The 25,291-nt window shown below is 36.4% G+C and overlaps 1 protein-coding gene across 4 annotated transcripts in view; it reads right to left on the minus strand.

The window, feature by feature from the left end:
- LOC121319752 (chemokine-like protein TAFA-5) overlaps nt 1-25,291 on the minus strand; it is a 121,446-nt gene that overhangs the window by 20,988 nt on the left and 75,167 nt on the right. For all 4 annotated transcript variants that reach the window (XR_005950748.1, XR_005950749.1, XM_041257528.1 and 1 more), the window contains exon 3: nt 8,855-8,982. Coding sequence is in view for 2 of the 4 variants with exons in the window: in XM_041257528.1 (XP_041113462.1) it covers nt 8,855-8,982 (128 nt within the window). In the remaining 2 variants the exon portion in view is untranslated. The remainder of the gene's footprint in view (nt 1-8,854; nt 8,983-25,291) is intronic.

Here is a 25,291-nt window from a genome sequence, read left to right on the forward strand (position 1 = left end):
TTTAGGTCAACGGGGACTACTAGACTTACATCTGTGTGTTAAGAAGTTTCACCTAATGCATATATCTTTCCTTGACCTAGGGAACAACTTCATGTTATTACAAGATACATCCTTTAAGTCATCTAAAGCATATATATATATATATATATATCTCCCGGAAGGGAAAGAGGATAAGGAAGACAAAGAAAGCAAGCAGGTACAAGAACTCTTACCATATTTTTGTTTATAATTTCCTACTCTTTACAGCTTAATGATATCCATGCACAGTGGTTCATTTTATTTTAAAAGAATCCCCAGGATAAAAGATAATCACAGTTTCTGTCACTACTCTACTGGCTTTTATTTTAAAGCCAAAAACAAACTGAATATATAAAATATAGCAATACCCAGGGGCATGGCCTGGTTTATCTTTGTTTTCAAATGAGAGTTATAAATGTTCACTCTTCATGGGATTTCATGTCTAATCATTTATAATTTCACTTAGTATACCTTCTCATTGAAAATCATTGCACTGTTTAAAGAAATACATCAACCACCAATATACCTAGAGCTACAAAGAAAAAAAAATTGACCTCCATGTCACACAGAATCTGCAAGGGTGGTTTACTCGTCACTGTTTTACCATGCACCAACTGCTGTCTATCAAAAGCAAGTCATGTCATTACACAAAGCATGCTCTTCTAATCTCAAGCTCTACCAGCTCACATCCATTCTGCAAGGCTACTGTGCTGTTTCTTCAGTTAGCAGAGACAACTTTTAACTCGTTGTTGCCACTCTGATTATCACTTTGTATAATTCAACAAAGGCTTAAGGAAGGTGTGTTTTTCTATCATTGAATACATTATAAATTTAGCAAGTCAACACAGATTAACACTGACCTCTTGGGAAAACCTTTACTATGCCAAACATAACAAGGATCACTGAAAACTCTCCTCTATAAAGTCAGAATCCCTTGTAAACATTATAATGTACTACAATGTTCCAGTTTCCCATGGGTTTTACCAATATATATATATATATATATATATATATATATATATATATATATATATATATATATATATATATGTTACATCCAAAGACCGAAATTTGGCGAAGCTTTCATTGGCTGTTGCTCTTGGCCTTTGACAACAGTGCCTGGTCATTGGCGTCAATAGCCACTCATTTTAGGCGATATTGTTTTCTTAACATAAATGTACTTTGCACATTAACCGGCCATTGTCAACAATTCCCAGTGAATCTTGGCAATGTGTGTAACTATGCTAATCTGTAGCAAATACCTTACAATGTCAAACAACAAGCATTCCACCTGCTTTCTCTTATTTTTAGCAGCAGTCAGCCTGGCCAGGCAACACTTATTTTTTAAGAAAAAGGTATGCGGAAAGAAAACAACGAGCCCATTATTTGCTTTTCTATTTGGAGTGTATCCCTTGAAAAAAGACACCCGGGGTCATGCTTGTAAAGTTTGTAATCTATTGTAGTTCAGTCAGTATAGCTTATGGAAAGCTTATGGAAAGAGCTATGAATAACAACCACAAAACTACAATGCAGCGTGTTATTACTGTGTACGCCTTGTTCTGCTGTGGATCTTCATTCTAAGCCGTGATCAGCAAGAATATTATATCTGAAGAATCATCCTTCTCCATTTGGATTACCGGTGAGACAGAGCTTTTTCTTTTTCCATTCCTCCCCCCCCACCCAAGTTATTTTTGGGATTAAAATATATATTTTTGGGGGCTGAATATTTTGGGATGTTTAAACAAAGACTGATTTATACAACACTTTGATTTTTGGGACGATTACTATTATTACTACTATTATTTTTCCCCAATTACATCGTCTGCTAGTAATCTTATTACTGTTTTACTGGGTTTGTGTTTCAAAGCATATACATGTTTTTGTTCATTTTCTCATTCTTTTCATTCCAAGCATTTGCAAATATTGTGTAAATAAATCTTTTGAGTTTGATACATTTTCCGGTTTCATATTTGCTATTAAGCAGTTCTTCTATTTTCAGTGATGTGTATATCTGTCTGTTGTTCTCTTATTTAGAAATAATAGTTGAGAAGGTATTTGATTTTCAAAGCTGATAGAGTTTGTTATAAATTGACAATCAATATTTTCTAAAATGGCATATGTATTGTTGTTAATTTAAATATGTATAGATGGTTCTTTTAAACATTGAATACATTTTGTTGAATAAAGCAAATTTTTTTTTTTTTTTTTTTTACCTCCAGCATATTTTAGTAGTTGTATTTACGATTGTTGCAGCATTGACCATCTAGTACTGGGCAATGTCATCATTGCCAGTGCAAAGTTCTTATTTAGATCTTTATGAGTATATCGACCAACAAAATCGGCCAATGATGTGAATGACTGGCCAATGCAGTTTGGGCTCTGACAACAGTGCTTTGTTATTGACGTTATTGGCCAACTTATATATGTTATTGGTAACATATATATTGGAGGTCGGCACGGGTAAAAAGTCAGAGTGCCCAGATCTTTTTCGGGTACTGATTAAGAAAAAAATAAAATAAAACACATATATTAATGTTTTCAGTGCATGATACATATCTATATAGTACACATACATTTAGTGCCGTCAGATATGTCGACTTGTGTAACCTTACATATATACACATACAATGAAGTTTGTAACACTGTCTAACCCACACAAAAACATTCATGGTCTCTTAAAAATACCTTATCTTGTTTTGACCTTGTTTAGAAGCTGGAATCTTGTAAATGCCCCAACCTTTTCTCTAGCATGGTGTTTTTGTATATTTCCCAAAGATAAATAGAAAAATACATCTATCTATATCTGTTTCATCATAAAAATTAATAATAATAATCCAGAGCACTCAGACAGATTCATCATTGTTTTGTGTTGCGTATGCACAAAAACCAAGTGATACTTCCTTTCCACAAGTGAGTGTCTTGCCTCGTGTAGTTTACAAGTAACCTGTAACCTGTCGTCGGGTTTGTAACCAATAACACCTCCTGGTGAAATTTAAAAATATGGCGACCTATAGTTCTACAATATAAAAAATAAAATGATGACCAAAACAAGAGACAGCTCTAATACATATGGTATATTCATTGATTTAAATCACAATCTTCTTAAGTAAAAGGCATCTTGTGGTAGTTTGCAGTATTTATTTATTTTTTTAATTCACATTGTATTTCAACCACTCATTTTTTGGAAAACCTCTACGACAGTGCTGTCAATGTCGTTTACAAAATTTTTATTATAAATTGTCGTTCAATTTACAGCACGTACGTCACGTGAAATTTTTATTATAATACACCTGACCGACGTCATTGGATCTCATTGATAAACGGCATTTGCCGTCAACTGAACGTCCCTTGTAATTTGCACAGTAATTAGAGAAAACTGTTTTGCATCTAAACTGTCCTCCTTAAACTGTCCTCCTTATCATCAGGTTTTTTTGTTGTTTTTTAAATTTTTTATGTGCAATTATAGAGAACTACATTATAATAAGACATTACTTTTAGCAATGATCTGGATTAAAAGGTTTTACAATGAGCGGCAGTGTACACAGTTGTTCAAGGGATTTCAACTTAACCTGTATTTTCCTTCACAAACATTATCCACCTATTCACTTTCAAATCTTAAACTACCCTTTAAAACTACAACATAGTGTCTGCACCTAGTCTATTCTAGAATCATTCATTGTTTAGTTTTATCATACTTTAATAGCAACATCAAAAACATTTACTAAGTATACTGTACTGGTATATAAATGTGTTCTACTCTATTAATATCTCAAAAAAATTGATTGACATAGTTGTCTGTATTTATTTTTTCATGGGGATGCATTGGTTTTACAACTAGAAGCCCGACATAACCTGCACACAGACTTCTATAAATAGTTCAACCGGATTAATTCTATGATGCCATGGGATACTGCCAGTCACTCTGCTTTCTTCAATAAAGACCTACATTTCCTTTGTTACAATAATCTTCACTGACCTTGATTTTTCCAGCAAGAAAAGCTAAATTTGAATATCTGTCGGGCAACCGCATTAACTGGTCAATTTAGTTTGCCTTTTGAATGATGCTTGACATTAAAGCTTGATAACTACACCCAGCACAAAAACAACTAGAAAAAAAACAAAAAACTGGTTACTGACACGTGGGACTGGTTTTGCAATAATATAAGAACCACAACTAAAGCACGTGAAAAAGCATAGCGCTTTTAGGGTTCAATAATGCACACATTCGATTAATTAATGGTTAAGTCATGTTGACAGCACATTGTTTGAGTAATAACCCTTACTGTCTGCCGTGTTGACACTTCACTAATTTAGCACCTCAATATTTTCTTAGGTTTAACATGGACCACGGTATATATGATAAATACTTTGTTCTGGTATCTTATATAACAAAAATACAGTCAGGACTCAGATATCCGTTACCAAGATACACGTCAGTCGCATTTTACCACCCTTGTATTTAGAATAAAATCAGTCCCCATTATATCATGTAACAAATTAATGCGCTTTCCTGATGAAAATACAGCCAAAACAAAAGCAAACGAGACAAGCTAGGGTAATAGAACAGTTGATCGTTAAACAGTTTTAGATACTGTGATGTATTTAAAAAAAAAAAAAAAAAAACATTTTTTGTATCTGTGATCTTTAGTTGCTTTTGTGCATTTTCATTTGCAAGTGGACCGTGACATTAGAGCCTTATCGAGTACTATATTCTGCAATTCTGAAGACTTTGGATATTGTTTTAATTCTGGAAACTGTGTTGTTGTTTTATTTTATTAATCTTTTGGTTTTGCTAAATTGCATTGCCTTTTATGTTTTAAAAATATGTACTGTATTACAGTTAACATGTCATCTCTTTCATTTTGGAAAGTTATATTTTAGTCATAGTAGTACTGTACCAACAAAACCATTACAGTATATGTAAATAGAAGCCTGCTTATTTTAAAACACAGTCATTTCAGATATGTATGTTTGATATTGTCCATTTTTCAGGGAATACAAAAAAGATACAAGGGTTGGAACGGGCCAAAATGAAATAACCAGATATGCGTCACACGTGTTTAACTGTCACTGAAGTCAAAATGTTATAGGCTTGGATATGAGAGTACTGACTATAGCTCAGAATTGTAATTTTATTTTTTAAACAAGTACTATAAAAAGAATGAACATTGATAATTCAAACCCCATTTTTTTCCCTTTATGTTCGCAATCTAATTTGAAGCAGCATAATGGCACTTAAAATACCAAAATTCACAGCTTCATACACATATGCAACACTATGAAGCAATTTGTCTGTGCTTTTGTTGTCTTACTGAAGCCTATATAAAGTGGCCAATATAACACAGAGTAACATAACATTGATTTATAGTGAGGGATCGCTTACCCATCTGCTTTGTTTTTCATACAAAATCCACTGATTATGCAAATGAAAAGGAGTTGCTATGCATTGTGAACGGGATACAGCAGAGATGAATTAAAAGGAACTGTGCAATTTCTTCTAGGAATAAAAAGTCGTTTAAATGCTATGTATCTTTTCCTTTTGTAAAACTCTCAAAACAGGAGTAATAAGACTATTAAAATAATTTTTGTAATATAATGGCTTTGAAAAAAATATTCACAGCACTTGAATATTTGATAAGTGTTCTAAGACAGATGTTATGTTAGATTTATGTTTTTTGATTAGCACATTTAAAAATGAAGAGCAAAATGCAATTTATTTCAAACACCTTTTCAGGAAGGAAAACACCTCTAAATAAAGTTGCCAAACCAGGAATAAACAATTCAGGCATTGCACAGGTACTGCAAGAAGTTTAAATGTATGTATTATTACTTTTATCATTGATTTCTCATACACTGATTAGCATTAATACTGATTACATTACCTTCATAACTGGTGTTGTTTTACTGCAAACCTAACAACATTTTATATATTTACTTAAGTACTTTAGTAAATTGTATGTATAGAATTGTATGCAATGTGAAGACATCCCCTTTTTCTTTGTGAATAAGTTTCCATAAACTCTATAAAAACTTACCAGTGAATAAAAAAACAAAAAACAAAGATGGCTTCATATGTACCTGCATGGACCTCTCAGAACTACATTTCCCATCATCCTCCTGCTTAAATCCATCTCAGTTAGATAAGTGAGCAGGATGATGTCGGGAAATGTAATACTGAGAGGTTCATGCAGGTACATGTGAAGCCAACTTGGGGCAAGAAATGCAATTTAAAAGTTTAAAGTGGTTAAAATGTAAATAAATAAATACATTAAACAATACACACACGTTACATAAACAGTTGTAGAAACACAAGGGAACATGTAACACAATAAAATTAAAAATGTCCTTACGTACCCTTTAACATGAATTTGGGGGATGTTCATAAATTGAGTAGAATATGAGAGTCAGTTTAAAGTAGTTTTGTGAAACGTAGTCCCCTCCACTAGGGTGTAGCCCTATGACCTAAAAGTCTAACAGACATGAATGGTATTTTAACAATTTGGTCTGCACTCAATTTAAAATCAGGTCCCAAAGGAGAGCCTGTGCATTCAATGTATGCACCTTGCAAACAGTTGTGTTTGTTCTATGTTGTGGGTTATTGTTAATAAACACTGCTTTTTGTTTTAACTGTGCTAAATATTACTACAGTGACATGTTAAAATCATCTACTGTCTGCCATTAATTAATGTTAAGGATTTGTAATTTGCAAATACTTTGTATTGCTTTAATACATTTTTGTGGGTTTCAAAATATTGACTATTGGCATTACTACTGCAATATAATGATGTCAAGCTTTCATCATGGTCTGTTCTGTGCAAAAATAAAAATGTGTATTTTATTACAAATTCAAATGTGCGTGTTCATTTCAATCGCACAGCTAATTTGTATTTTTATGCAGGTTGCGCTGAAGGGGATAGCAAAAAATGCATTGTTTTTTTCTTAAAGGAAATGTCTTTACAGTGTTAGACACACATGTACCACATTAATGCAGCTTAAAGGGGATGATGTAGTGCAAGCACAACAGGACTGAAGTCTGTATATAATGTGATCCAAAAGCTGATTTGCAAGCTAACTACTGCACAACTATTTAGCCAAAGTCCAAATATGTATGTTAAACCAATGTGAAAAAAAGACTTTATATATGACATCACACTATTTCCATTTCCACCACTTAAAAGTACAGCAATCTGTCGCGTATCAGCCCGTCACATATCCGCCCTAACCGTTTGTCCACTATGATCAATCTCTTCAGCAATACTAGTTTATTTGATCAGATAAGATAAGTTCAGATAGTAGATCCTACCAAAGTTTTGTACACTGTGTATTGTAGTGAAGGGGCAGCTGATTTTCAAGACAACGTGGAGATGGACCTGATTATGGACTGGGGAAGGGGGTGGGAGAACTCTGGAAATAATGTGTGTTTGTAAACTGTATTATTCTTGTTCCAGATCTGTTAGCATTCTTTGTGTGTTTTTGGTGCTTGTCTGTCTCAGAGCTGAGAGACTGCCTATGTGTGAGTATGTCACTGAGGGGGGTGGCAGCAGTTCTGACGTGACCAATCAGAGATAGGGCGTATTGGACCAATGAGGGAGGAAGGGGAGGGACTTGGGTGTGATAACAGTTTGAAAGAGAGATGCGGGATCTGGTGGTGGGAGAATTGAGAGAGAGAGAGAGAGAGAGTAAAAAGAGTGGTTGAGTTTGCAAGTGAGAGGACAGGAATAAGAGCCATTGTTCATGAAATGCTAAAAAAATTACAAATACAGCAGTTTGAACCGCAACTGTTGTCTGTCTCATTATATCCTAGAAAACCCGTAGCTCAGTGCCACAATATGTAAATAAATCCTGTTCGCCTGAGGGGCATATCAACTTCAACCTCCGTCTTGATCGCCTGCCTGTCACTCAGCAGCAGATTCACGCACCCACACAGCAGATGGCTAATCTGTCAAAAGCATTAACACCCATATCTTTCTAAACAAGGGATTTAGCAGAGCTCCCTAATAAAAGCTGAATCTAAAACAATAATAATAATATAGTACAGTAGTTGTTATAGCTGTGTACAATGGTATTTAAAACAGGATTAATTTATCCGCCTTTTTACAGATCCGCCCTTACTCTGGTCCCATCACACTGATACGAAACGGTTTACTGTCATACTTTCAGCCCTTTAAACCCCAATGTATCTGATATATTTTGCATTCTAACAAGCGCACACGACATTAAATATTCAGGTTTAGTAAGGTAGAAAGTTACAGGCCTTAAGTCCCAATGCTTCCCTCTCAAGAATGTATACAATTACAATAAATACTCCCCCTGTATTTATAGTCTATGTTCTCAGACAAAAAAAGCTAAATATTAGCATTTCAGTATTAATATGATATCTTCTGTGGGCTAGATTCTCAAAGTTGTTTACTTCAAGTCATCATTATCACAATGTGTGTTTTTACTGGAAAAATGGTGCTAATGTTGTTTTGAAGTAAACAGCTTTGATAATAGTGCTCTGTGTCTAAAATGGAAGAAACAGTACTGGTACTGTATTCGTGTTTTGTTGAAAGGTAGAAAAACAAAATCAGGCTAGTCATAACGATGGTCCTAATGCATAAACCATTCCCCAGGACAGAAGAAAAGAAAAAAAAAACAACATCCATTTCATAGTAATATGCTTACATATTTAGAGTTTACATTGTTTTTATATTTTACCATGGCATTCTCCAGATATACATTCCTTAAATGTAAATATCTGATTTGTTTCTTTTAGTAGGATACTTTTTTTTTGTAGTGAATTCAAAACCGAAAAGAAAGGAACAATGATTAATCCAGGTACCAGTATGTGACTTACGGTTGTTGTTTTAACTCGGCCTCCGGGTTGCGTACAAGTCCAACCTGATTTGTTTATTAGCAAATCACATCCTTCTTCTTCCAAACAAGGAAGCATTTCACACCACTGTTTTGTCTTTACAATTCGTGCTGTAAAAGGAAAACAAAAGGTACATATATAAATATTATAAATATATACACTAATATATATATATATATATATATATATATATATATATATATATATATATATATATATATATAGCACACACACCACAGTATATTGCAGACATGATTCAGTGCTTGAACTGGGATTTTTGAAAAGCAAAATTCAGTGATGTTTATGGCTTAAGCATGATTAAAAAGCACAACACCTAACTATAATGAAAGTTGTGTAAAAAACATATGACAAAAGCTGTGGTATCACAGTTCTGTGTCACAACAGAAATTAAACTAATTAACAAAAACAGCACCCCTGGGGATAAGGGTAATGGATCTCTAAATAAATAGTAAATACCCTCTTTAGATGTGAAAATGTATTTTATCAGCATCACTGACAGAGGTTAAAGCATTGTGACGTTGTTTTGGGAGCTCTGCGTTGACGTTCCGTGGGTTTCCGCGGGTTTATGGGTGGAAAATCAGATTCGGCAAGCTATTATTAGATTTCTGTTGGCCTTCACAAAATTGCAATTGCAAACTGCAATTGAAATCAATACACAAATACATTTATGAAAATTTAAACACTGAATTGATTGAATCCTTGATCCTGTGTGCTTTTTCAGTTGTTTAAATGACATGCTTCTTTTTTTTGGGGGGTGGTGGGGGAGGGCTTGTGACAGGATGGTCGAGTGGTGACATCACAGACCAAGAAGTTGACACACAGGCAAGGTACTACGGGGTGAGTCGCAAATGCGCTCTTATTTATTAAAACAAAATAAAGCGTTTAAACAAAAACACTTTACACAAACAAAAAGGCATGATGGCCAAAACAAATAGACAAAACACTGAACCAAACAAGTATTGTGCTGTGTAAAGCCAGCACGAGTAACAATTGTTATTTTTCTCTTACTAACGTCTCTCTCACACAGATACTCTCTCTTCCAACCAACCCCAGTAAGTAACCGGCTATCAATTACCTTGTTTATCCCTCGACCACATTCTGCACAAGATTTCTAATATGCATGGCCAACAGCCAATTTGTCAATAAATCATTAGCTGCCGACCAAGCATTCTCACGAGGTGTAGTTTGGCAGAGACGAAAAGCAACCATCGTCCCTGTCAACCTACATTAAAATAAAACACAGTAAATAATATCAATACAACATAATATAAATAAACATAGGGGCAGGGTGTACCTTGTCACAGGGTACCATGTCTAAATATTTTTCATAAGCTTTTTGGAGATACATTTACTGTTTCATTAAAATCGCATTAATGATGGAGAAATCCATTACTCACCCCACGCCATCACTCCCAAAAAGTTATTTTCCATGAATTAGGGCAAGGAAATCAAATAAAACCTGGATAACAACGCCAAAAAGGAAACTGAATGTAGGCCATGGTCTCTTGTTTATTTCCATAATAATTAATTGTACATTCAGTTCTTTTAAGCAATTGCAGCTGAATCCATTAAATGCAAAACAACAAGAAATTCCAGTCACATGCTCTGAACATATCAGTCATTTACATAGATGACTAAGGCATCTACTTTTTTCGTTACTACACATACAATATTAAGACTGTTGCCATGCATTGTCAATGTAAATACTTAGGATTTCTGACTTTTATAAAGCCAAGGAGCTGGCAAAAATGTCATTAGCCCCTTAATGTCACCTATCAGCTAAATTTCAATTTTGAGAGAGAGGAAAATAATGATAAATTAAATTAAATGTTATACAGTGGCCTTAATAAATTAATGTGTCCTGAAGTGTTTTGCTACTAGCAATCTGAGTGAGATAGCCTGTTAGCCCCAATTATTAATCCAATTCAGTACAAAATAGACAATGGATTAAATTAAATTCCAACATTTCACACATCTTATCTGATTTGGTCGGGGGAAGTGCTATATTTCACCAATATACAATCATTTGAAGACAATAGAAGACAAGGATAACATTTTAATCAATTTCAGAAATGGAAATGTTTGTTTCCATCATTATCTAGTCATTTCTGTCACTTTGTTCAACAAAACAGCAATATATAAATATATATAATAAAAAAGGCACTTATCTACCTAAAAACATATCAACACACAGTTAATCTTACAGAGATAAGATAGAAATAACATCATTACACCCGCAGTAGGACATTATCTCTATGAAATAGTAGATCATGATCTTGTCAACAGCTGTAAGCCTTGCTCAATAAATCCAACACAATACTGTAGATGGAATGGCATTAAGAGAAAAGGAACCTTACCACTGTGCTTCAATTGAATGAGAATGGAATAACACCGAGACAGGAGTCCACTTGACCCTTCAAATAGAAAATATAAATACTTTTGCCAATAATTTATAACATTAAAGTAAATGTACAAGGTTTCCAACCCACAATTGTAAACATCCAACATATGTCATTATAAGCGTATACCATTTTTACTTCTACACAGTAAATATATCACATTGGTATCACTTGGGCCACATCAATATACAGTAACAATACATAACAAAAACACTACCTTCACGTACGCTTTCTAATCTATTCTACACGGCAAATTGTAGACATGAGTCTTACTTTGCCATATAGATAGCTATCTCACGTTTAATTTAATAGCATTAGTATTATAATACTATAAAAAAAAACTGAAATAACAGAACTTTCATCCACCAAATAGGAAGCTCCAATTCTGGGCACTACCACATGGTATAAGACTGCCAAACTTTCATATGGAATGTCTCGCTTTAAAACCTTAATTTATATATACAGTGTACTGCAGACATAATAAAGTACAAAACATAATTAATGTGCAACCAGACAACTGTTAAATATAACAATTATAATTATGCCCCATCCACCCAATTAAATCAACCCTTATTCCACTACTTTATCTAGGGTTAAGTTTCTTCTTTTAACCTAGCAAGCTGGACCGGTGCCTACTTCCTACTCAGCATTAACATTCACAGTGGCATTAGCACAATAATGACAACTGAAAGACCCTTTTAAGGCAATCTGTTATGTCTTATTTTAACACTGCCTCTTTAGAGAAAAGTGGCACTCTGTAAAACTATTTTCCAGTGTCAGTCATGTGCATTAGTGTGGAGTCGGAAATGTCATAGCATTTGTAATACTGACTGTGCTAAAGGCACTGGATTTTACATTAAACATTGAAATTACATATTTCAGCTTCACATCAGTACCAGTAAGCAGAAATTATTTGAATGGTACACAATATGTAAATATTACCATCCTAATCTTAAATCATGAGCTATTATCTGTCCATTACATAAGAAAAAAGATATAATAAAACACCAGCTTTCTGTCCAGTCTTCTTATCAGCAGTCCATCATATCCATGCATAGCAATGTACTGTGCAATGATCTTACACAACATCAATTTTAATTTTAATCAAAATAAAGCATAATAACTAATAATATTTTTGTAAAATATTTTTTTTGTGGTCGCTATATTTTTATGGCTTCAGATATTGCAGCACATGCAGTTCCTCTGATAAATATTGAAAGCAATACAAAAACTGTGAAATCACACATTTTGAGGGTCCAATTTTGCTATATTAAAATCACAGGAACATTTTACTTCAATCTGAAATGACACTGACATAAATCTACTAGGCTAAAAAACTGTGATAATGAAGATTATAGCTACATTTATAAGAAGTGTTGAAAAAGTGACTGCAATTTGATAAAAATGGCAAATTCAATTTACAACTTGTTTATGTGTTGGGAGATGATAGGCAGACTAACTATATGCAACGAAGTCTTACATGAGCACTAGTTTGAGTATTTCATTAGAACTTTGTATGACAGTGAAAATGTAATGTCAGTGTTCAGTAAGTGGAGAGGCCACATGGCAAAACTAAATAAATTATCTGAATTGTATAATAGATTAAAACAAATGAGGCTATAGGCAAAGTTCGAGTCAGTCACAAAACAGTTGACTAGGCCACTTTTATTGTCTAATTGTCTAAAGCTGAAGGAACACGAGGCCACTTTGTGGCTTGGAACCTGGTTTCAGGAGACTAGGTTTCAATCCACTGCATAACACACCAGGGAAGATTTGGGGTTTGATACAGTACAGTTGCCTCAAACTTGGTCTCCTGGAACCAAGTTTCATGCTACTGTTCCTGAAAAAAGTGGCTTGGCATTTCCTCAGCTTAATTAAAGCCAAACTCCTTGTACTTTCACTGGGCCACATGGTATATAGTTGTTAGTTGCAACAATTAGTGCTCATCAATGTACCAGTTCTTGAAACCCAATCATTTAAAGGTTACTGGGCTTCAAAACTGGGAGATCCAAAACACCCACATGCATTACAATGACTTCCTGTCATTAACTTTATAAATAAATACATAGTTCTACTGGTGTACGTTTCAGTGTCAAGATACTATAATGTACCGCATGTTTTATAGTCTCCCACTTTCTCCCATTTATCAATGACTTTTGACACTACCAAGTACAAACCTATTATTCCAAGATTTGACAACATATGAATGATCTTGCAATAAAAGCATTCTGACAGCTGCACAAATCAACACAAACAAACATGCAGTTTTTTAATGAGGATTTGCTGTTAAGAAAAAGACTGTAGTTACTTTCCATGTAATTACTGGGGCAGCTCTCTCTCTCTCCGGCTCTTTCTTTGTTACTGATTTTAGGCATGTTTGTGCTCTCAAATGTCTTGTTCTCTGTGGTCTATCTGCATTCTAGACTGTTTGGCTATACTGGACTGTATACCTACCAATGATCTTTATTCCTATTTACCTGCTAATAAAAAGTTGTGTTTTGGGCTCAGTGTTCTGATTGTGTAGCATGTTCTTATAACTTCCAGTGAAAATAAAACCCAAGCTGAATAAATCTTTACACAGTGGTTGTTAAAATAAAATAAATAAAAAAACATTAATCTGGGAAATAAATCTCTTAAATAAACCAACAACATTCTATCTGAAGATTGAACTGGAAAGTGGCCATTTATAACATTAGGTTAAGGATGTAACCCTGGTTCCCTGAAACAAAAGACGACCAACAACCAATACTTTTGCGATATGCCTGCCACAGGTCAGGTATTTACTGAGCATTTTATGTCAGAGCTGCCGTAGTTATCCCTCCCGGGGGTTGCAACGTTCTAGGGCTCCTAAAGTCCCGCCTCACCGAAGGATTAGTACCTTCGAGGTCCGTGGAGCTCACTTTCTCTTTTGCATTAAACCCGCGAATGCAAATGATGCGACCTTGCAAGGTTTGGTGGTCGTCTTCTCTTTCAGGGAATATGAGGGTAACGTACCATTACAAACACTACACTCACACATTGGTGTGAGTTCCTGAACCTCAATTACCTTCGTGCCCTATCTCAATAAATAGAGAGTTATTACGCCACGTTAAGTCGGTACAACCTGGTAAATCGTGTGGAGCAGCCCAGCTAGCCGCAGTACAAAGTCAATAAAGCTCCTCTATAGAGGGCCCAGAACGTCGCCATTTCCTCTGGTAGAGTGCGTGGCCACCCTCCCAGATGGAGGGAGACCAAGAGACGAAGAGCTGGTCAGACCTTCCACATAACATCTCAATGCCCCCACCAGAGCAGAGGAAATTCAATCTCCGATCTCCTCCAAAGAAAAGGCTAGGAGGGGGAGGCAAGCCTCTAATTCCACCAACTGGTTTAAATGAAAAGCCGTAACCACCTTAGCGAGGAAAAGTCACTTTTCGTGCTAACATCCCCTGGTTCCATGCCTCCAACATTGCTATGAGGAGTTTCCATCCTCCCAAATACACATAAAGCAACATTTGCATCTGACAGAGCCTGTAGCTTACTAACCCGCTTAGTGGAGGTGATGGAATAAAAAGGCGGTCTTCATAGAAAGATATTTCAGCTCTATGGAATGTATAGGCTCAAACGGGGCCTCAGTGAGAGCCTCCAATACCACGCCTAGACTCCACTCAGGGAAGATGTCCTTTCTAGGAGGACATAACCACTGAGTGCCCTTCAGGAAGTGTGTCACCAGGAAATGAGCGCCTCGGAACACCGAATCAATGGGGACATGGCATGCAGATACTAGCAGGTCTTGCAGAAACAGTAAAATGATTACTACAGGGCAATAGATGGGGTCATTAACTTTGGTCATACACCAATTTTGAAAATACCTACACTTATAGGTGTACAACGATCTTGTGGAGGATGCCCTAGCATTCTGCAGTGTCCTGACAACTGCGTCTCAGAGCCCTAAGGCAGACAGATGGTCCCGTTCAGGGACCAGATTCACAGTTGGAGTCTGCCCGGTTCTGAGTGCCAGAGTGCCTCTCGTCTGACTGAGGAGATCCATGTGTAGTGGGCTGGTCTTATAGCAGTTGGCAAAGGTTTGAAAAGCAGATTCTCCTAGGGCCATCTGGGGGCCACAAGGAGAACTGTAGCCTTTTCTCTAGGAAGGCCGTGAGCAACAGCATTGATGGGAATGCATACAAGAACATCCTGGGCCACTTGTGGGCTAGGGCGTCAACACCTAGTGGACCACCGCAGCGGTGGAAGGAGAACCATAGTGGGCAGTGAGTCGTCTCTGCCGTGGCAATGAGACTGACTCTGGCCTTCGCGAAATGTTGCCAAATGCGCCCTACCACCTGCAGGTGGAGTCGCCATTCTGATGGGTGAGGACCCTCTCTCAAAAGGAGGTCCGCCTCCAAATTCATCACTCTAGGAAGAAGAACAGCCTGGAGGGATAGTAGGGTCCTTTCTGTCCAGGTCAATAGCCGAAAGGCTACGCTGTCCAACCCCAGGGTCAGAAGTCCTCCCTGGCGGTTGACATATGCTACTAGAGACATGTTGTTTGTCCGTGCGGAAAAGGACATGTCTCCTTTGGAGCACTGGAAGGAAATGCTGGAAAGCAAGGTGAGCTGCTCACAGTTCCAGCGCATTTATGTGCAGGGATGTCCAGCGACCCTACCAGGACTGCGGGACTCCGCTGCCTGCCCAGACCGTACCCCAACCTGAGTTGGATGCCTCTGTCATCACCATCTGATGGCTGTGGATTACTCCCATCTTTACACCTTTGTGCAGGTAAGAGGCTTGCCTCCACCAGCGCAGGGCTTCCCAGCATATGTCAGACATGGTTAGCTCTGAAGCTACTGGTTCTGGGAGGGACGCCAAGTGCAAATTACCATCCAGGTAGGCTGTGAGGAGACCTGTCGTGTTGGCCAGGCATATAACTTGCTCTTCAGCTACATAAGCCTTCTTAAGGTAGGTCTCTGTTATCATAAATTGGCCCTTGGAGCATGCAGGGTCCTTAGACAGACCTACTACCTGAGGGGCTTGCACCAGGGCTGCGATAGTAGAATCCACCAGCAGGAATTCTGCTAGACCCTACATCCAAGGAAGCCAGCGGGGCTGCTTGTTTCGAGACACTCTGCACAGAGGTCAGTCAGTGCCAAGAAGACTGTACCTCCTCCAGAAAATCCTGAAACACCTAGAAGGGCTGGGGGTTCAAATCTGTGCCATTCTGAAAACAGAGTGCCACTGTTCATGCGATCCCTTCCAGGGACCTTGGAGGCTCGCTCCATAAACGCCTGAACTGAGCTTGAAGGATGGGTAGTACCAGTCTCTGAGGTGCACCTATGTCTCTTCTTGTGGGAAGGAGTCACCATCCCTCGCTCATATGAAAGGCGCTTTAAAAAAATTAAGATATTATATATTACTATTATTAAAAATACACGCATGGTCCGTGGCTGGGAAGCTGCTTAGATTGTGCAGAACATTTTGTTCCCTAAGGCAGAGGAGGTGTGCTGCATACCCAGGCACTTGACTAAGAGGATGTGTTTGTGCTGTTGGGGAAGCATCCCTCCGCAGGATGTGCAAGGGTAGAATTTTGACATCTTGACGTGCTAGGGCTAAGCACCAATGCACTGTGGCCCTGGGGTACCGAGGGCACTGAAGCATGGAGTGTCCAAGCACCGAGGGTGCCGAATGCAGAGAGCATCTGAACACCAAGAGCACCAAGGCACACAACGTTTACGAGGCTCTGTGGTCCCGAAACACCAAGGGCGCCAAAGCACCAAGGGTACCGGTCTGGGTGTCTTGTTTGGACCGCATGCAGTTGCAACTGGGGCTGGGCGTAGCTTGCAGCAGTGTGGAGCACAGCCTTCAGATAGTAAGTTTTTTCTTTTCTTTTTTTTTAAAAGACCTAACGCACCAAGGTGGACGGGTCGATGTATCCATGGAGTCTACTCGACATTGGAGCTAGTAAAACCAGGCCCACTGGAGGAAGCACTTTTTTTTTTTTTTTTTTTTAAACTGTGAGGCAGTGGAAGAAAACACACACTCACACACACACACAGCAGAAGCTGAAGAGGTAGGGTTTTTACTTTTTATATAGATATATTATAGATATAGATATAGATATAGATATAGATATAGATATAGATATAGATATAGATATAGATATAGATATAGATAGATTCATATTTTTAGGGCTGCACACACCGAGTTGACGGGCCAGCTGCGTCGACTCAACAGCGGGCTTGGCAGAGCTGTGACCCGGTGGAAGAATCATGTGTTTCGTCTTTTTTTATTTTTTTTTTAGCTTCAGTAGCAGAGGAAAAAAGACAACAAACAACAGCAATGCTGTAGGGTTAAGAAAGCAGACTACAGTCACCAGCTGATGTAGGATGTTGACATTTTTTATACATATATTTTTATTTAAACTGAAGGCAGTTGCACAGCGTTTATAGATCAATCTTCAGAAGCCGAGTTTTTAATTCCAGGGAAGTGGCAAGCCGACTTCCAGCGATAAAATTGCAGGGCAACTACCAGAAAATACATAAGAAGAGCTCTTTCACACATACTCAAATCACACCAACTGCAGAGGTTAGTATACCTACCTGATTGTAAGAAGCAAAAATGAAAGTGGTCTCTGCAGAGTAAATACTTAATCCCTTTGTAGGCGGGACCGAGGACGTCACCCCCCGGAGGTGCCTATTGGCAGCTGTGACATACAATTCTCAGCAAATACCTAACCTGTGGCAGGCATATACCAAACGTATTCATTGTTGGTCGTCTTCGAACTGAAAGGGAACCATATATTTGAACAGTTTCAATATTGAATAAGGTATAAAACATATCTAAGCAACGCCGCAAGACTGCATTGAATTATACTGGGGCAATTTCATGGTGATATGCCATCTGTTCCCTACACAAAACACCATGTGCTTAGCCTGAACACAATACAAAGCAACTGCTTTCTGGGGAGAGAAGACAGAATTGCAAGGTGTTTGTGATTAAGTCATCAGAGGCAATGGTAGAGAAAGGTATGAAGGAAAGACAAGGCAACAAAAAAAACAAATAACGGTATTTGGATGGCACAGGAATCAATGCTCAATGGGTTCTATTCAGTTGATCAATCAGTATTTTAATCGTGGTCCCTTATATGTCCATAAACTTATCATAGGACACAGAGTTAAGCTCATGGCTTAACCAAGACAGCATTTAGATTTGAAGCTTATCATATCAATATTTGCTCTGGTCCAACAATGGTTTCTGTACAGACCAGCACTTGAACCTATACTTTTTGAAATGACATGGTGTTATTTTCAGGCATATATATATATATATATATATATATATATATATATATATATATATATATATATATATATATATATATATATATATATATACACACACACACACACACACACACACACACACACAGGCAAAAAAAAACAAAAAACAACAACAACATGTATATTCTGGACACAAAACTGCATTTTTATTTAGGTATTATATAAGCATGTGACTTAATTTAAAAACATTATTAATGAATAAATAAAATAAAAAGAATAAACAATACTTTTTACAGGTAAAATAATGGTGCTGGCAAGCTTACATTACATATAGCACTTTTTTTTACTGTAGTTGTACAAAAGTGTGGTTATTTTCCTTGATATAAATTACATAAAATAATTATAGTAATTTATCCAAATACTTTTGAAGATGCTACACATTTGCTTTGATCATTTTCCTCTCTTTATAAAAGACAGTCCCGCTAATGGCTAATGGCTGGCTGCTGCACTAGAAGAATTATGTGAAGTGATTTGACTTAAATATTCCACAACCAGGATTACAATTATCAAGAAGCCGAATAGATCAATTACAAAATGGATATTATTCTTATTTTTTTTTTTAATATACATCAGCTTTCAAGAAATGTATGTCCTGCATCAATGCTTCAGGTATATTGCTTTCATATGTTATAAACATGCAGTACTTGTATCTCAAAAGGTAAAAAAAATAATTAGAAAACACTAGATTAGCAGTGTAATACAATTCAAACAGAGCTGCATTTGATTGAAACTGGCACATACTGCACCAGATGGTCAAAGCCGATGACAAATAATAAACCTCGTTATAGTGTCTCCCACACTTATCTGAGACATACAGCACACTGGGTCAGAGATTCGGTCTGTTAAGGAGGTTTTTAAGTTTAAAGTGACCCAGTTTACTCACAAAAGCACACATCAAAAAATCGATTATTTAAAAAGCCAGCGATGTACCACAGAACAACAAGGGGAACATACAGCCATTACCCCTATTGGATTAGATTAATCTTTCACAATACGCAGCCCTTAATTTATATCAATTTGCAGTTACTTTTACAAGAACATTGTATATTCTTGCAAAAATAAAAAAGAAAGGGTCACCTATCATGGTGTGTTATAAAAATTGTCCTCTATGACAACAAGGAAGGATGAACACTTTTTACATGCGTAAACGGGTTCTGCAACTAGATAGACGGGGAGAGATAATGATGTATGTCCTTAATTCACTAAGGGACTATATGAAAGCATCATTTTTTATTACTGGAATGCTTTAAGATCCCAAGGACAACCACTGCTATGACTCCTGATTTGTTATACTGCTTTAGATAATAATTAGACACAAAAAGGAATAAAAAGGATTAGATAAAAGGAGAGGCCTCAATATACAGCATATGCTGCCATAACACCCAATCCAGCCTGCCAAATAATAATCTAAAACACCACAATATATTTTTCATCATGAATGGAAAGCAAAACAAATATAAAACACAGTACGATTTGATATCGGGGCAGTTCAAGAGCAGATAACAGTGTTGATAGTTTCATGAGGGTTAGATACAATTGCAAGTGAAATACAAGATACTAAATATTGGGTTGAGTGCAGGATTAAATACAGCAAAACAGGGAACAGATAAGTGCAAGTTAAAGTGCATTAAAGGCAGAGTGCTATATTGTCCAGAAGGGAAGAGTTGAATTTTACAGGTTTTGTCTGAAGAGGTGTGTGTATATAAGAACATAATGAAAAAATGAGAATCGGTCCGCATGCACTATGTGCATGCATTTGCTTGAATCCCGACTGCGTTCAGTTTGAGAATTAACCTTTTATGCGGGACTTGGTCAAAAGCTTTCTGAAATCTAAATAAACCATGTCATATGCTTTGCAATTATCCATTGTCGATGTTGCATCCTCAAAAAAATCAAGCAGGTGAGTTAGACACGATCTCCCGTTACTAAAACCATGCTAAATGTCTCCCAGGATACTGTTACCATATAGGTAATTTTCCACTTTGGATCTTACTATAGTTTCCATAAGTTTACATATAATAGAAGTCCGGCTTACTGATCTGTAGTTACTTGGTTCAGTTTTGGTTAGTGGTTTGTAAGTAACTTCTTTCATTTCTTTGAGTACTATTGGGAGGGCCTCATCCGGCCCATGGGATTTGTTTATTTTAAGAGATCCCAGTCCCTTTAACACTTCTACATCAGTTATGCTAAAGTTATTTAAAACAGGATAGGAACTGGATGACATGTGGGGCATGTTGTCCGTATCCTCCTTTGTAAAAACTTGTGAAAAGTAATAATTTAATATATTTTCTTTTTTTTTCTTTGTCTATGATTTTGCCATTTGTATCTCTTAGACATTTAACCTCATCTTTGAATGTTCTCTTGCTGTTATAATATTGGAAAAACTTTTTGGAATTGGTTTTAGTCCCCTTAGCAATGTTCATTTATATCTCTCTCTTTGCCTTTCAAACCTACTTTTTGACTTGCATCTGCAGTTCCAAGTACTATCCATGTGTACATTGTTTTTGGTACCTTTTAAGCACTCTTTAAAGTCTTTTTTTGCTGGATATTTTTTTTTAATTGATCTATTAACACTCCTGTTATGTTCAGAATTTAGGTACATTTGTTATGTTTTGGGTCATATTGACCCAATGCAATTTCAAACAAATTTAAACAGCCTTAAATTGAATAAAGCCGCCTGCATTATCATTAAGGTGAACTACACCACTGCTAATCATAAAACCGCCACTACTTTCTGCTGTCTTGGACTCCACAGTAACAACTGACCTGCTCCCTTGCAATATTTATAGTTAAAAATAAACACGCTCGTTAACATTTACATGGGAAATGCGGGTTTCCATGTGAAACTGGGCATGGATTTCATGTGTGTTTCGTCATTTAAACGAGTAAACATAACTATAGAGAGGTACTGGTGCAGAATGAAGGCTCACACAGCGTAGCTCACACAGGGTAGCTCAAACAGGGTAGTGCTGTGTGCACAAATTGTAATAGACGTCATCATTATATGCTACAGCCCGATCACATGATAAGGGTGATGCATTTCAGTACTAAAAGAAAGTTTATTTCATAACAATAACCTAGCCCTAAACCTAAAGTTTGTGGGGTATTATGGTTACGTGGTAGAGGTGTTGAGAGTCAATGAAGCACTACGTAAATTACGAGTTGCGCACGCAGCACTACCCCATGTGAGCTACCCTGTGTGAGTTATACTGTGGGAGACCTGCAGCTATATACTCTTGATAATTACTGGTATTAGTTTTTTAGACACGTACATTATCTTTCACAAAGCGTGAAACCATTGCATATAGAGCTTTCTGATTTAGAGAACTGAGGTTTAATTCAGTCTATAAAATGCTATATTTAATCTGTCATGGAGAATGTTGGCCCCGGTTGTGTTATAATGTTAACCCTGGTTTCACCCACGCTAAAAATCAACACATACTAGGTAGATAATCATTAGCCATGATCCAAGTAATGGCCTCCTTGTTTTTATCAGTACAAATAATAGACGAAGTACAATCTTGGGGTGCATTCATTTATCTATCTGTTTTCATTTTAAATATATATATTATCAGTACCTTGCATACTTCTCCTGTTTAACTAGTGCAATGTGTGTTTTAACTTTATATATTTTGGTTGGTTGTGGTTGTAACCTTATAATTTATGAGGTAATACAATGCAGGATTCAATGATAATGTGGTACATCTTTTTTTTCTTTTCTTTTTTTTTAAATCGCTTTATAGGTGCGCATGACTTGTTAGTTACCGAAATCTCAGTGAACAACTGAAGACATAACAGGATCATTTCGTACCGCTTAATTTACACCAATGAAACATAGCCTGGTTAACCGTACTGATGGCATATCAAATGCTTAGATGACAGATTTGGTTGCATTCTTGTAGAACTTAAGAATAAAACAAAATACATATGACAAGGCATCGCATTAGCTCCTTTACTTAGCTGAGCACAACATGGTTTCAATAAATACTTTCTGATTTAAATATAGGCCTAATATGTGATATTCAGTCTATTTAAAACAGTAGGTAGGTGTTTATTTAAAAAACATTAAAAATAAAAAATCTATATATAATTATTAGACAAATAAACCACTACCGAGTCAATTAATGATTATTCATTGCTAAAGGAACAGAGGTGCCAAAATTAAAACAAATTAAATTAGAACTCCATGTGTTTGCATTAATTACCATTGCCAGGAATGACTTAGGAAGGTGTCCAATGAAATAGTTTGGAACTCGCTGAAGGGATTATTTTGCAGAAACCTATTAGCTCCTTCACTAACTTGCAACTGCCAAAAATTAAACAACACACACAAACCCTATGAGGCAGTGAAGAACGAATGTTAAAACACACCACCACAAGGCTCACTTAAAAACTGCCACGCAGTCCTCAGCGGGTAAATCCCCTTATGTAGGGATCAGCAAGGGTTTAATCAATTTCTTTATATGCTGTACACTGGCCTAGCAAGCAATCTTAACAACCATTGAAAAAAAATATATATACATAGTAATACAACTGAACTTAATTAATAAAGCAACACTACTGAAAAAGTACTTCATTTTGTATGGCAAATATAAATGTTTTATTTAACCAGGAGAATTAACCTTTGATGTATACAGTCATTTTTAAAGGCTGTCCTGGCCAGATATAAAGAATATCGTTGAGGACTGCATGTACCAAACATCTGAAGATAATAAACTAGTATTTAAATATTTAATTATCACTACAAAACCATGGAAATACAGAAAGTACATGCAAGTGTCAAAGTCAACAGCTGCTCAGTTTGAGTTGGCTTTATATCCAATAAAATTAAAATTAAAAAAAAAAATCTATTACAGAGGGGGAAGGGAGTATGGACATAAATCTGCTCTTAATGAAAATCTAAATTTGGAGGGGACTCGCAATAGGTTGGTGGTCTCCCTTTAACACAATACAAACAGAGCCAATCGGCTATCACCGCTATAAAAAACCCCCTTGTTTTCACTCTGTCTATCTGTACATGCATGTGAAAAAACAAAACCACAGATACAATAAAAACCATGAATATATTGGAATATAAGTATACAACAGCACCTTTTACTGTCATACATATCATGTATATTGTTGCTCTGAATAAATTAAACATAAGATTTGTCCACTTTATACAGTTTACTTTACCATGCTATATATCATACCACTGCATTTTGACAACAAAATCCTGAGAAGGGTTTTAAAAAAGCAGCTTTGGTAAGACTAAAAAAGCAGTGTAGGCTACAGTTAAATATAAAGACAGTGCAAAGACTACTAAAATAAAGGTTGGTTTTTGGGGGGTGGGTTTTGGAATACCGAAAAAGCTATCAAAAAAGTCACTTTGCTGTATTGTGTAAAAGAAAAAGAAAATGATAAATGCAGAAAAAAATCTATACCAATACTGATACTATTATTGAGAAACAGAAAGCTTATTCTCCATGACCTGCCAACCACAACCAATTCCTTACTAAGAACAGCAAAGAATTACCCCGACTTACAAAAAAAAAAGCAATTTACAGGATGACATATATCTACATGAATGCACATGTGAGAAAATGGGCAGCATGTGACAACACTTAATAATACTTTATATTATTTCTCCAATAATGCAGGTCACCTAGTCAATCTTTATTTCCACTAATAAAACCAGATGTTTTAATTATTTTAACAAGTGTACTAAAAATAATCATGCAAATGAAGTTCTTCACATTCAGTACTAACGGCAGACCTAATTGCTCATAACCTTTTTATGACATTGCAAGGAGTATGGTGAGTGTTAATGGAATCTCTGCTCATCTAAGTTTGCAAAACAGGCATGTTCTGTTCTCTTTTTTTTTTTTTTTGGTGGCTTGGAGAACAGATTCACAAGCTGCAGCCTCTGGGAACAGCACAGACATAGGTCCAACAGCTTTCCACACCTTGAACCCTGGTTCTCAGACTGGAACCACATGCCCTGCTGTCTTGTATTTCAAATAATGCACCACTATTAATATCACCCCAAATTCCAATTAAGCAGATCACTGATCTGCTTGTTTAAAAAACTTTACATATGTCTTATATTTTTCTCACAACTATGGAAATGATTTAATGAACATATACAAAGCATTTAGGATGAAGTGTATGTGCACTCCAAGCATATTTTTAGATGTTTTATTTTAAATTTTAAGTGCTTGAAACAATGTGCAAAGTTCCATTATATGAATCCTATTGATCCTGTGCAGTCTCAGTGGATATCCATCAGATGGAGAGCAGTCAAACAGTAGCTCTCTTAGAACAATATTAACATTCTTTGCTGACATTTTTGGTAATTCTTCTCATTGATAATTATTAAAATATACTGTGCTATTCTGTCATAAAAACACCTGTTATACAGATGAACCAGTTATGTTGCCCCATGATACCATTTCACTAGCACATGCAAGGTCAATGGAGGTGTTATTTCTAAAACATATTAAATACAGTGCACCCTCGTTATATCGAGGGGTTCGTTATAGCGAAAGGACAACCAAAATGAATGATAAACTGTTGGAGTAAGTTAATGAGATGATATTGTGAATAAAAGTAGAACTACATATACCTATTATCTCACATATGCAGTATTGCTTTTGTTAAAGAATGAAAATGCAGTTCAAAAAGCAAAAATCCCGAATTGAAGCTTA

Source organism: Polyodon spathula, chromosome 8 (assembly GCF_017654505.1).
Source record: "Polyodon spathula isolate WHYD16114869_AA chromosome 8, ASM1765450v1, whole genome shotgun sequence".
NCBI lineage: Eukaryota > Metazoa > Chordata > Actinopteri > Acipenseriformes > Polyodontidae > Polyodon > Polyodon spathula.